Source organism: Eucyclogobius newberryi, unplaced genomic scaffold (genome assembly GCF_026437365.1).
Source record: "Eucyclogobius newberryi isolate DKJ021-1_F unplaced genomic scaffold, fEucNew1.0.hap1 SCAF_118, whole genome shotgun sequence".
In the NCBI taxonomy this organism is placed as follows: domain Eukaryota; kingdom Metazoa; phylum Chordata; class Actinopteri; order Gobiiformes; family Gobiidae; genus Eucyclogobius; species Eucyclogobius newberryi.
Window position 1 is genome coordinate 226,243 of NW_027315744.1, and position 13,663 is coordinate 239,905.

The following is a 13,663-nucleotide window of genomic DNA, read 5'->3' on the forward strand; positions in this document are numbered from 1 at the left end:
GTTTTAGTCCTGGTTTGGACCTGGTTTGGACCTGGTTTAGACCTGGTTTAGTCCTGGTTTAGTCCTGGTTTAGACCTGGTTTAGACCTGGTTTAGACCTGGTTTAGACCTGGTTTAGACCTGGTTTAGACCTGGTTTAGTCCTGGTTTAGACCTGGTTTAGTCCTGGTTTAGTCCTGGTTTAGACCTGGTTTAGTCCTGGTTTAGTCCTGGTTTAGTCCTGGTTTAGACCTGGTTTAGACCTGGTTTAGACCTGGTTTAGTCCTGGTTTAGTCCTGGTTTAGTCCTGGTTTAGACCTGGTTTAGTCCTGGTTTAGTCCTGGTTTAGTCCTGGTTTAGACCTGGTTTAGACCTGGTTTAGTCCTGGTTTAGTCCTGGTTTAGACCTGGTTTAGACCTGGTTTAGACCTGGTTTAGACCTGGTTTAGTTATAGTTTAGACCTGTTTTAGTCCTGGTTTGGACCTGGTTTAGACCTGGTTTAGTCCTGGTTTAGTCCTGGTTTAGTCCTGGTTTAGACCTGGTTTAGTCCTGGTTTAGTCCTGGTTTAGTCCTGGTTTAGACCTGGTTTAGACCTGGTTTAGTCCTGGTTTAGTCCTGGTTTAGACCTGGTTTAGACCTGGTTTAGACCTGGTTTAGACCTGGTTTAGTTATAGTTTAGACCTGTTTTAGTCCTGGTTTGGACCTGGTTTAGACCTGGTTTAGACCTGGTTTAGTCCTGGTTTAGTCCTGGTTTAGACCTGGTTTAGACCTGGTTTAGTCCTGGTTTAGTCCTGGTTTAGTCCTGGTTTAGTCCTGGTTTAGTCCTGGTTTAGACCTGGTTTAGTCCTGGTTTAGTCCTGGTTTAGACCTGGTTTAGACCTGGTTTAGTCCTGGTTTAGACCTGGTTTAGACCTGATTTAGTCCTGGTTTAGTCCTGGTTTAGACCTGGTTTAGTCCTGTTTTAGTCCTGGTTTAGTTCTGGTTTAGACCTGTTTTAGTCCTGGTTTGGACCTGGTTTGGACCTGGTTTAGACCTGGTTTAGTCCTGGTTTAGACCTGGTTTAGTCCTGTTTTAGTCCTGGTTTAGTTCTGGTTTAGACCTGTTTTAGTCCTGGTTTGGACCTGGTTTGGACCTGGTTTAGACCTGGTTTAGTCCTGGTTTAGTCCTGGTTTAGACCTGGTTTAGTCCTGGTTTAGACCTGGTTTAGACCTGGTTTAGTCCTGGTTTAGACCTGGTTTAGACCAGGTTTAGACCTGTTTTAGTCCTGGTTTGGACCTGGTTTGGACCTGGTTTAGACCTGGTTTAGTCCTGGTTTAGTCCTGGTTTAGACCTGGTTTAGACCTGGTTTGGACCTGGTTTAGACCTGGTTTAGTCCTGGTTTAGTCCTGGTTTAGACCTGGTTTAGACCTGGTTTAGACCTGGTTTAGTCCTGGTTTAGACCTGGTTTAGACCTGGTTTAGTCCTGGTTTAGTCCTGGTTTAGACCTGGTTTAGTTCATAATAGTAGTTGATGTAGTTCTCCTTTAGGCCGCAGGGGCGCTGTTCTGCTCTGTCACTGCGGCAGCAGCTTTACCGTGAAGCGGAGGTGAGTCATTTTCCTCACATTTTCTCTCATTTTACGCCATAATCTCGTCCTTTTCCCGGCTCTGTCCAGTTTTGTCGCTCTCTACGAACACAAAGCAACGCGAACATGTCTTTAGTAACGTTTTATTTCAGAGGAAAGTGCGTGAAATGTTCAAACCGGGAAGGTCATGGGAGCTAACCGGAGCTAATGCTAACGCGGCGCTGCCAGATGTGCGTCAGTGGCACTTTTCTGGAAAGAATGTGGATTTAAACATGTTTTATTGAATAATAACGCGCATCTAAAGCTGTTTGATTGTTTCTTTGATCCCGACAGTGAGATTATACTATGATTTGTTGGTTTTTGACGTAACGTTACGCCAGATTTTGCGTTAGAAGATTAATTGCACTTTTATTCTCTTTATTCTTATTTAAACTGCGCACGAGACACGCGTAAAACATGAGAATGTTGCGTCATATCTGGATTAGATCAAAACTTAAAATGTTTCATAGTTTCATTTTCAGAGTTAAATGTTCCTGTCAAATCGAAACCGCGCGTTTAGTCACGTGCTTTCCGACAAATCAACCGCGAGCGTCCGGGCCAAAAGAGGTCCGCCGCGGGCCAAAAGAGGGTCAAGGTTCTCTATGACATCACATGGGTCAATCGGTGGTCAGACCTTCACAGACCCCTCTGACCTCTGACCTCTGCGTGTCTCCCGTCAGGTGCCATGGTTCTACGTGAGGTTCCCATTGAGCAGGTGGGTCGCTCTCTCGGGCGCTCTGAGGTCATCGGGCTCCTCTTCAGGCTCACGGTGTTCGGAGCGGTCACTTACTTCACCATGAAGTGGATGGTGGACGCGCTTGACCCGACTCGTAAGCAGAAGCTGAACGCTCAGAAACAGGCGGAGAAACTGATGAAGCAGATCGGAGTGAAGAACGTGAAGCTGTCCGAGTACGAGATGAGCATCGCCGCACACCTGGTCGACCCGCTCACCATGCAGGTAACTAACCCGCTCACCACCCGCTCACCATGCAGGTAACTAACCCACTCACTACCCGCTCACCATGCAGGTAACTAACCCGCTCACCACCCGCTCACCATGCAGGTAACTAACCCGCTCACCACCCGCTCACCATGCAGGTAACTAACCCGCTCACCACCCGCTCCCCATGCAGGTAACTAACCCGCTCCCCATGCAGGTAACTAACCCGCTCACCATGCAGGTAACTAACCCGCTCACCATGCAGGTAACTAACCCGCTCACCATGCAGGTAACTAGTTTATATCAACTCTACATTGGGTAACTAGAGTTTATTTTGAGCACCTTGTGATCCTCTCGTGTTCCTCACGTGTTCCTCACGTGTTCCGCTCGTGTTCCTCACGTGTTCCTCACGTGTTCCGCTCGTGTTCCTCACGTGTTCCTCACGTGTTCCTCACGTGTTCCTCACGTGTTCCTCTCGTGTTCCTCTCGTGTTCCTCACGTGTTCTTCTCGTGTTCCTCTCATGTTCCTCACGTGTTCCTCTCGTGTTCCTCTCGTGTTCCTCACGTGTTCTTCTCGTGTTCCTCTCGTGTTCCTCACGTGTTCCTCTCATGTTCCTCTCGTGTTCCTCACGTGTTCCTCTCATGTTCCTCTCATGTTCCTCACGTGTTCCGCTCGTGTTCCTCACGTGTTCCTCACGTGTTCCTCACGTGTTCCTCTCGTGTTCCTCTCGTGTTCCTCACGTGTTCTTCTCGTGTTCCTCTCGTGTTCCTCTCGTGTTCCTCACGTGTTCCTCTCATGTTCCTCTCGTGTTCCTCACGTGTTCCTCTCATGTTCCTCTCGTGTTCCTCACGTGTTCCTCTCATGTTCCTCTCATGTTCCTCACGTGTTCCTCTCATGTTCCTCTCATGTTCCTCACGTGTTCCTCTCATGTTCCTCTCATGTTCCTCACGTGTTCCTCTCATGTTCCTCTCATGTTCCTCACGTGTTCCTCTCATGTTCCTCTCATGTTTGTAGATCACGTGGAGAGACATTGCGGGTCAGGATGAGGTGATCACGGAGCTGAAGGAGACTGTGATCTTGCCTGTTCAGAAGAGACACTTGTTCCATGGCTCCAGACTCCTGCAGCCGCCCAAAGGTCAAGCTCCAACAGACCAAACATCATCTTGTGTTACACATTTTCATGAGTCTCCTTGAGTCACTGTGTTCGGGTCATTCCGGGTGTGTCCTGCAGGGGTGCTGTTGTACGGGCCTCCAGGCTGCGGGAAAACACTCATCGCCAAAGCAACGGCCAAAGAGGCGGGCTTTCGCTTCATCAACCTGCAGCCCAGCACTTTGACGGACAAGTGGTACGGCGAGTCACAGAAGCTCACCGCCGCCGTCTTCTCACTCGCCGTGAAGCTGCAACCGTGCCTCATCTTCATCGACGAGATCGGTGAGTAAAGCAGACCAATGAGGCTTCATCAACGAGATCAGGGAGTAAAGCAGACCAATGAGGCTTCATCTGCGAGATCAGGGAGTAAAGCAGACTAATGAGGCTTCATCTGCGAGATCAGGGAGTAAAGCAGACTAATGAGGCTTCATCTGCGAGATCAGGGAGTAAAGCAGACCAATGAGGCTTCATCAACGAGATCAGGGAGTAGAGCAGACTAATGAGGCTTCATCAACGAGATCAGGGAGTAAAGCAGACTAATGAGGCTTCATCTGCGAGATCAGGGAGTAAAGCAGACTAATGAGGCTTCATCAACAAGATCAGGGAGTAAAGCAGACTAATGAGGCTTCATCTGCGAGATCAGGGAGTAAAGCAGACTAATGAGGCTTCATCTGCGAGATCAGGGAGTAAAGCAGACCAATGAGGCTTCATCAACGAGATCAGGGAGTAAAGCAGACCAATGAGGCTTCATCAACGAGATCAGGGAGTAAAGCAGACCAATGAGGCTTCATCTGCGAGATCAGGGAGTAGAGCAGACTAATGAGGCTTCATCTGCGAGATCAGTGAGTAAAGCAGACTAATGAGGCTTCATCTGCGAGATCAGGGAGTAGAGCAGACTAATGAGGCTTCATCTGCGAGATCATGGAGTAGAGCAGACTAATGAGGCTTCATCTGCGAGATAAGGGAGTAAAGCAGACTAATGAGGCTTCATCTGCGAGATCAGTGAATAAAGCAGACTAATGAGGCTTCATCTGCGAGATCAGGGAGTAAAGCAGACTAATGAGGCTTCATCTGCGAGATCAGGGAGTAGAGCAGACTAATGAGGCTTCATCTGCGAGATCAGGGAGTAAAGCAGACTAATGAGGCTTCATCTGCGAGATCAGTGAGTAAAGCAGACTAATGAGGCTTCATCTGCGAGATCAGGGAGTAAAGCAGACTAATGAGGCTTCATCAACGAGATCAGGGAGTAAAGCAGACTAATGAGGCTTCATCAACGAGATCAGGGAGTAAAGCAGACCAATGAGGCTTCATCAACGAGATCAGGGAGTAAAGCAGACTAATGAAGCTTCATCTGCGAGATCAGGGAGTAAAGCAGACCAATGAGGCTTCATCAACGAGATCAGGGAGTAAAGCAAACTAATGAGGCTTCATCAACGAGATCAGGGAGTAAAGCACACTAATGAGGCTTCATCTGCAAGATCAGTGAGTAAAGCAGACTAATGAGGCTTCATCTGCGAGATCAGTGAGTAAAGCAGACTAATGAGGCTTCATCTGCGAGATCAGGGAGTAGAGCAGACTAATGAGGCTTCATCTGCGAGATCAGTGAGTAAAGCAGACTAATGAGGCTTCATCTGCGAGATCAGGGAGTAAAGCAGACTAGTGAGGCTTCATCTGCGAGATCAGGGAGTAGAGCAGACTAATGAGGCTTCATCTGCGAGATCAGGGAGTAAAGCAGACTAATGAGGCTTCATCTGCGAGATCATGGAGTAAAGCAGACTAATGAGGCTTCATCTGCGAGATCAGTGAGTAAAGCAGACTAATGAGGCTTCATCTGCGAGATCAGGGAGTAAAGCAGACTAATGAGGCTTCATCAACGAGATCAGGGAGTAAAGCAGACTAATGAGGCTTCATCAACGAGATCAGGGAGTAAAGCAGACCAATGAGGCTTCATCAACGAGATCAGGGAGTAAAGCAGACCAATGAGGCTTCATCAACGAGATCAGGGAGTAAAGCAAACTAATGAGGCTTCATCAACGAGATCAGGGAGTAAAGCACACTAATGAGGCTTCATCTGCAAGATCAGTGAGTAAAGCAGACTAATGAGGCTTCATCTGCGAGATCAGTGAGTAAAGCAGACCAATGAGGCTTCATCTGCGAGATCAGGGAGTAAAGCAGACTAATGAGGCTTCATCTGCGAGATCAGGGAGTAGAGCAGACTAATGAGGCTTCATCTGCGAGATCAGGGAGTAAAGCAGACTAATGAGGCTTCATCAACGAGATCAGGGAGTAAAGCAGACTAATGAGGCTTCATCAACGAGATCAGTGAGTAAAGCAGACCAATGAGGCTTCATCTGCGAGATCAGGGAGTAAAGCAGACTAATGAGGCTTCATCAACGAGATCAGTGAGTAAAGCAGACCAATGAGGCTTCATCTGCGAGATCAGGGAGTAAAGCAGACTAATGAGGCTTCATCAACAAGATCAGTGAGTAAAGCAGACCAATGAGGCTTCATCTGCGAGATCAGGGAGTAAAGCAGACTAATGAGGCTTCATCAACAAGATCAGTGAGTAAAGCAGACTAATGAAGCTTCATCTGCGACATCAGTGAGTAAAGCAGACTAATGAGGCTTCATCTGCGAGATCAGGGAGTAGAGCAGACTAATGAGGCTTCATCTGCGAGATCAGTGAGTAAAGCAGACTAATGAGGCTTCATCTGCGAGATCAGGGAGTAGAGCAGACTAATGAGGCTTCATCTGCGAGATCAGTGAGTAAAGCAGACTAATGAGGCTTCATCTGCGAGATTAGGGAGTAAAGCAGACTAGTGAGGCTTCATCAGCGAGATCAGGGAGTAAAGCAGACTAGTGAGGCTTCATCAGCGAGATCAGGGAGTAAAGCAGACCAATGAGGCTTCATCTGCGAGATCAGGGAGTAAAGCAGACCAATGAGGCTTCATCTGCGAGATCAGGGAGTAAAGCACACTAATGAGGCTTCATCTGCGAGATCAGGGAGTAGAGCAGACTAATGAGGCTTCATCTGCGAGATCAGGGAGTAAAGCAGACCAATGAGGCTTCATCTGCGAGATCAGTGAATAAAGCAGACTAATGAGGCTTCATCTGCGAGATCAGGGAGTAGAGCAGACTAATGAGGCTTCATCTGCGAGATCAGTGAGTAAAGCAGACTAATGAGGCTTCATCTGCGAGATTAGGGAGTAAAGCAGACTAGTGAGGCTTCATCAGCGAGATCAGGGAGTAAAGCAGACCAATGAGGCTTCATCTGCGAGATCAGGGAGTAAAGCAGACCAATGAGGCTTCATCTGCGAGATCAGGGAGTAAAGCACACTAATGAGGCTTCATCTGCGAGATCAGGGAGTAGAGCAGACTAATGAGGCTTCATCTGCGAGATCAGGGAGTAAAGCAGACCAATGAGGCTTCATCTGCGAGATCAGTGAATAAAGCAGACTAATGAGGCTTCATCAACGAGATCAGGGAGTAAAGCAGACTAATGATAAGATAAAATAAGATAATCCTTTATTGTCCCACATGGGGCTTCATCAACGAGATCAGTGAGTAAAGCAGACCAATGAGGCTTCATCTGCGAGATCAGGGAGTAAAGCACACTAATGAGGCTTCATCTGCAAGATCAGTGAGTAAAGCACACTAATGAGGCTTCATCTGCGAGATCAGTGAGTAAAGCAGACTAATGAGGCTTCATCTGCGAGATCAGGGAGTAGAGCAGACTAATGAGGCTTCATCTGCGAGATCAGGGAGTAAAGCAGACTAATGAGGCTTCATCTGCGAGATTAGGGAGTAAAGCAGACTAGTGAGGCTTCATCTGCGAGATCAGGGAGTAGAGCAGACTAATGAGGCTTCATCTGCGAGATCAGGGAGTAAAGCAGACTAATGAGGCTTCATCTGCGAGATTAGGGAGTAAAGCAGACTAATGAGGCTTCATCTGCGAGATCAGTGAATAAAGCAGACTAATGAGGCTTCATCTGCGAGATCAGGGAGTAAAGCAGACTAATGAGGCTTGAAAATGTCTTAAAAGAAAATGAGTGAAAATAGTAAATGTAATAGTTGGACTTGTCGGGGACAGAACCAGAGACAGAACCAGAGACAGAACCAGAGACGGGACCAGAGACAGGACCAGAGACGGGACCAGAGACGGGACCAGAGACAGGACCAGAGACGGGACCAGAGACGGGACCAGAGACAGGACCAGAGACGGGACCAGAGACGGGACCAGAGACGGGACCAGAGACGGGACCAGAGACGGGACCAGAGACGGGACCAGAGACAGGACCAGAGACGGGACCAGAGACGGGACCAGAGACGGGACCAGAGACAGGACCAGAGACAGGACCAGAGACAGAAGATGATGTGATGTTTGTTCTTCAGACTCGTTCTTGAGGAACCGCTCGAGCTCTGACCACGAGGCCACGGCCATGATGAAGGCTCAGTTCATGAGTCTGTGGGACGGACTGGACACTGACCACGACTGCCAGGTAACAACAAAGACACACTGACCACGACTGCCAGGTAACAACAAAGACACACTGACCACGACTGCCAGGTAACAATCCTAACCCTACACAGAGGAGGAGGAGCCACCCTAGGGTGCTGTTGGTGGTTCAGTCTGAACGTGGGTGCTGAACATTTCACTCAGTGACCAGTCATTTAAAGAACCAAAGTTACAAATGTAACTACGGTTCTATGAATCCTGATGACCTCCAGAGGCGGAGCCTTAAGCTCTGATTGGTCATCTTTTGTGCAGGTCGAGAATCTAATGACAACAAAGTCACATCTGACCTCTGTGAACTCTCCGTGACCTCTCCGTGACCCACATGAGGCTATACAGTCACGTGACACCGAGAGCCCCACCCCTTTTTTTCTCATAAGCCACTTGGATTCCAAGGGACTGACCGCTCTGGCGGTCATCCAGGATTCATAGAACCGTAGTTACATTCGTAACTTTGGTTCTATTCCATCTCTTCTGACCGCCAGAGGCGGAGCCTTAAGCACTGGATATGACACATATCAACAATGTCCCGAGGGATCCCATAGGACAATACAAATGTGAGATAAAACACGCCTACCTTATGACGAGGAAGGGCGGAGTCTCAGAATCCCTCTAGTGGATTGGACAGTAGTGCGTTGTAACGCCTCAAGTTCGACCGAAGAGCGCTCGAGAGACTGGAACGCTTCTGTGAGGAGACTTAACTTTGTGTTATGTGTTTCAGGTGATTGTGTTGTGTGTTTCAGGTGATTGTGTTGTGTGTTTCAGGTGATTGTGTGTTTCAGGTGATTGTGTTGTGTGTTTCAGGTGATTGTGTTGTGTGTTTCAGGTGATTGTGTGTTTCAGGTGATTGTGTTGTGTGTTTCAGGTGATTGTGTGTTTCAGGTGATTGTGTTGTGTGTTTCAGGTGATTGTGTTGTGTGTTTCAGGTGATTGTGTGTTTCAGGTGATTGTGTTGTGTGTCTCAGGTGTTTGTGTGTTTCGGGTGATTGTGTTGTGTGTTTCGGGTGATTGTGTTGTGTGTCTCAGGTGTTTGTGTGTTTCGGGTGATTGTGTTGTGTGTTTCGGGTGATTGTGTTGTGAGTTTCGGGTGATTGTGTGTTTCAGGTGATTGTGTTGTGTGTTTCAGGTGATTGTGTTGTGTGTTTCAGGTGATTGTGTGTTTCAGGTGATTGTGTTGTGTGTTTCAGGTGATTGTGTGTTTCAGGTGATTGTGTTGTGTGTTTCAGGTGATTGTGTGTTTCAGGTGATTGTGTTGTGTGTTTCGGGTGATTGTGTTGTGTGTTTCGGGTGATTGTGTGTTTCGGGTGATTGTGTTGTGTGTTTCGGGTGATTGTGTTGTGTGTTTCGGGTGATTGTGTGTTTCAGGTGATTGTGTTGTGTGTTTCAGGTGATTGTATGTTTCAGGTGATTGTGTGTTTCAGGTGATTGTGTTGTGTGTTTCAGGTGATCGTTATGGGAGCCACTAATCGTCCTCAGGATCTGGACTCTGCCATAATGCGCCGCATGCCGACCAGGTTCCACATCAACCAACCTGTGAGCTTAATATAGCACACTTATACTTCTACTTATACTAGAGTATAAGTATCTGTTATCAATGCTGTTCTCTGATTGGTTTTCTTCCCCTAAATACTTTGTTCTGATTGGTGGCAGTGTCAGGTGCAGAGGGAGCAGATCCTGAGGCTCATCCTGGACAACGAGAGGGTGAGTTTGACCTACACGTGACCTACAGTTCCTCTTGTGTCCTGCAGGTGGACTCTAACACAGTCTGAACATGTGACCTACAGTTCCTCTTGTGTCCTGCAGGTGGACTTGAACATGTGACCTACAGTTCCTCTTGTGTCCTGCAGGTGGACTTGAACATGTGAGCTACAGTTCCTCTTGTGTCCTGCAGGTGGACTTGAACATGTGACCTACAGTTCCTCTTGTGTCCTGCAGGTGGACTTGAACATGTGACCTACAGTTCCTCTTGTGTCCTGCAGGTGGACTTGAACATGTGACCTACAGTTCCTCTTGTGTCCTGCAGGTGGACTTGAACATGTGACCTACAGTTCCTCTTGTGTCCTGCAGGTGGACTTGAACATGTGACCTACAGTTCCTCTTGTGTCCTGCAGGTGGACTTGAACATGTGACCTACAGTTCCTCTTGTGTCCTGCAGGTGGACTTGAACATGTGACCTACTGTTCCTCTTGTGTCCTGCAGGTGGACTTGAACATGTGACATACAGTTCCTCTTGTGTCCTGCAGGTGGACTTGAACATGTGACCTACAGTTCCTCTTGTGTCCTGCAGGTGGACTTGAACATGTGACCTACAGTTCCTCTTGTGTCCTGCAGGTGGACTTGAACATGTGACCTACAGTTCCTCTTGTGTCCTGCAGGTGGACTTGAACATGTGACCTACAGTTCCTCTTGTGTCCTGCAGGTGGACTTGAACATGTGACCTACAGTTCCTCTTGTGTCCTGCAGGTGGACTTGAACATGTGACCTACAGTTCCTCTTGTGTCCTGCAGGTGGACTTGAACATGTGACCTACTGTTCCTCTTGTGTCCTGCAGGTGGACTTGAACATGTGACCTACAGTTCCTCTTGTGTCCTGCAGGTGGACTTGAACATGTGACCTACAGTTCCTCTTGTGTCCTGCAGGTGGACTTGAACATGTGACCTACAGTTCCTCTTGTGTCCTGCAGGTGGACTTGAACATGTGACCTACAGTTCCTCTTGTGTCCTGCAGGTGGACTTGAACATGTGACCTACAGTTCCTCTTGTGTCCTGCAGGTGGACTTGAACATGTGACCTACAGTTCCTCTTGTGTCCTGCAGGTGGACTTGAACATGTGACCTACAGTTCCTCTTGTGTCCTGCAGGTGGACTTGAACATGTGACCTACAGTTCCTCTTGTGTCCTGCAGGTGGACTTGAACATGTGACCTACAGTTCCTCTTGTGTCCTGCAGGTGGACTTGAACATGTGACCTACAGTTCCTCTTGTGTCCTGCAGGTGGACTTGAACATGTGACCTACAGTTCCTCTTGTGTCCTGCAGGTGGACTCTGACGTGGATCTGGGGGAAGTTTCCAGAGAAACCGAAGGATTTTCAGGCAGCGACCTCAGAGAGGCGTGTCGAGACGCCGCCCTGTTCTGTGTGAGAGACTACGCCCACTCGCAGGACTCGGACAGGTGAGACACGCCCACTCGCAGGACTCAGACAGGTGAGACACGCCCACTCGCAGGACTCGGACAGGTGAGACACGCCCACTCGCAGGACTCGGACAGGTGAGACACGCCCACTCGCAGGACTCGGACAGGTGAGTCACGCCCACTCGCAGGACTCAGACAGGTGAGACACGCCCACTCGCAGGACTCGGACAGGTGAGACACGCCCACTCGCAGGACTCGGACAGGTGAGACACGCCCACTCGCAGGACTCAGACAGGTGAGACACGCCCACTCGCAGGACTCAGACAGGTGAGACACGCCCACTCGCAGGACTCGGGACAGGTGAGTCACGCCCACTCGCAGGACTCGGACAGGTGAGACACGGCCACTCGCAGGACTCGGACAGGTGAGACACGGCCACTCGCAGGACTCGGACAGGTGAGACACGGCCACTCGCAGGACTCGGACAGGTGAGACACGCCCACTCGCAGGACTCGGACAGGTGAGACACGCCCACTCGCAGGACTCGGACAGGTGAGACACGCCCACTCGCAGGACTCGGACAGGTGAGACACGCCCACTCGCAGGACTCGGACAGGTGAGACACGCCCACTCGCAGGACTCGGACAGGTGAGACACGCCCACTCGCAGGACTCGGACAGGTGAGACGCGCCCACTCGCAGGACTCGGACAGGTGAGACACGCCCACTCGCAGGACTCGGACAGGTGAGACGCGCCCACTCGCAGGACTCGGACAGGTGAGACACGCCCACTCGCAGGACTCGGACAGGTGAGACACGCCCACTCGCAGGACTCGGACAGGTGAGACACGCCCACTCGCAGGACTCGGACAGGTGAGACACGCCCACTCGCAGGACTGACAGGTGAGACACGCCCACTCGCAGGACTCAGACAGGTGAGACACGCCCACTCGCAGGACTCGGGACAGGTGAGTCACGCCCACTCGCAGGACTCGGACAGGTGAGACACGGCCACTCGCAGGACTCGGACAGGTGAGACACGGCCACTCGCAGGACTCGGACAGGTGAGACACGGCCACTCGCAGGACTCGGACAGGTGAGACACGCCCACTCGCAGGACTCGGACAGGTGAGACACGCCCACTCGCAGGACTCGGACAGGTGAGACACGCCCACTCGCAGGACTGACAGGTGAGACACGCCCACTCGCAGGACTGACAGGTGAGACACGCCCACTCGCAGGACTGACAGGTGAGACACGCCCACTCACAGGACTGACAGGTGAGACACGCCCACTCACAGGACTGACAGGTGTTTCTTCTGTTTCAGAGAGAGCATTCGTGCGATTACACAGAGTGACCTCCAGAGGGCCATCTCCAAAATGAAGAAGTCCAAATTAGCCGGAGCTCATGTTCTGCTGCATGCAGCGCTGGGCTGACCTGTGACCTCTGTGACCCCTGTGAGGCAGGAGCGCCCCCTCAGGCCAAACTCCATCACTGCGTCAGATTGTAGAGTTTGGTTCAGAAACTTTTCAACAAAGAAAAAGCTGAAAAATTGGGACCTTTTTTGTGGGAATTATTTGCGATAAAATTTATTCATATTTCTCTATTTAAAAAAAGAAAGAAAAGGGAGAGAATGAGAATAAAAGAAGATCCTGCTTTGGGACAAACTGCGATGGAAGTTGAAGAGCTGGAGGAGGACAGAGCGACGGTCAAGAAATGATGTTTTTTATTTTGTTTGTGAGAGTGACGTGTACATAAAGTTTCATCTGCTGTAAATAAACTCTTTTATTGAAGAGAACTTCTGTGTCCGACTGACTGAACCTTCACCAGCTCTTTAGAGGCTCAGAGTACCTGTACTGCAGCTCTTTAGAGGCTCAGAGTACCTGTACTGCAGCTCTTCAGAGGCTCAGAGTACCTGTACTGCAGCTCTTTAGAGGCTCAGAGTACCTGTACTGCAGCTCTTCAGAGGCTCAGAGTACCTGTACTGCAGCTCTTTAGAGGCTCAGAGTACCTGTACTGCAGCTCTTTAGAGGCTCAGAGTACCTGTGACCCTCCAGGTGACCACACGCTGGTGGCTCCATCTCTCGTGCTCTTCAGTTTTCAGTGTTTTGCATCTTCCTGAGGAGCAACTCTGCTTCTCCTGGTGCTCAGAGCTCCACCTGCATCATGAGCTCCACCCGCATCATGAGCTCCACCTGCATCATGAGCTCCACCTGCATCATGAGCCCCACCTGCACCATGAGCCCCACCTGCATCATGAGCCCCACCTGCATCATGAGCCCCACCTGCACCATGAGCTCCACCTGCATCATGAGCTCCACCTGCATCATGAGCCCCACCCGCATCATGA

The 13,663-nt window shown here is 49.8% G+C and overlaps 1 protein-coding gene across 3 annotated transcripts; it reads left to right on the forward strand.

Moving 5' to 3' along the window:
• Positions 1-1,510: 1,510 nt before the first annotated feature.
• On the forward strand, positions 1,511-13,056 carry atad1b (ATPase family AAA domain containing 1b). Of its 3 annotated transcripts, none has more exons than XM_072440264.1 (9): positions 1,511-1,561; positions 2,260-2,537; positions 3,535-3,655; positions 3,752-3,952; positions 8,063-8,169; positions 9,627-9,716; positions 9,834-9,884; positions 11,219-11,352; positions 12,641-13,056. In XM_072440264.1, exons 2-9 carry the CDS (start codon positions 2,265-2,267, stop codon positions 12,747-12,749), a joined length of 1,086 nt encoding a protein of 361 aa, XP_072296365.1. In that variant the 5' UTR covers positions 1,511-1,561; positions 2,260-2,264; the 3' UTR covers positions 12,750-13,056. The 3 variants fall into 3 exon arrangements, with proteins under 3 accessions (XP_072296365.1, XP_072296367.1, XP_072296366.1); XM_072440266.1 differs by lacking the exon at positions 12,641-13,056 and adding an exon at positions 12,563-12,591; XM_072440265.1 differs by lacking the exon at positions 12,641-13,056 and adding an exon at positions 11,609-11,627.
• The last annotated feature ends 607 nt before the right edge of the window (positions 13,057-13,663 follow it).

Bases quoted from the DNA above. Each gene is read 5' to 3' on its own strand.
- atad1b (XM_072440264.1), top strand. From the start codon at position 2,265: ATGGTTCTACGTGAGGTTCCCATTGAGCAGGTGGGTCGCTCTCTCGGG. The intron at 2,538-3,534 runs GTAACTAACCCG...TCATGTTTGTAG, and splicing joins TCGACCCGCTCACCATGCAG to ATCACGTGGAGAGACATTGC. The intron at 8,170-9,626 runs GTAACAACAAAG...TGTGTGTTTCAG, and splicing joins ACACTGACCACGACTGCCAG to GTGATCGTTATGGGAGCCAC.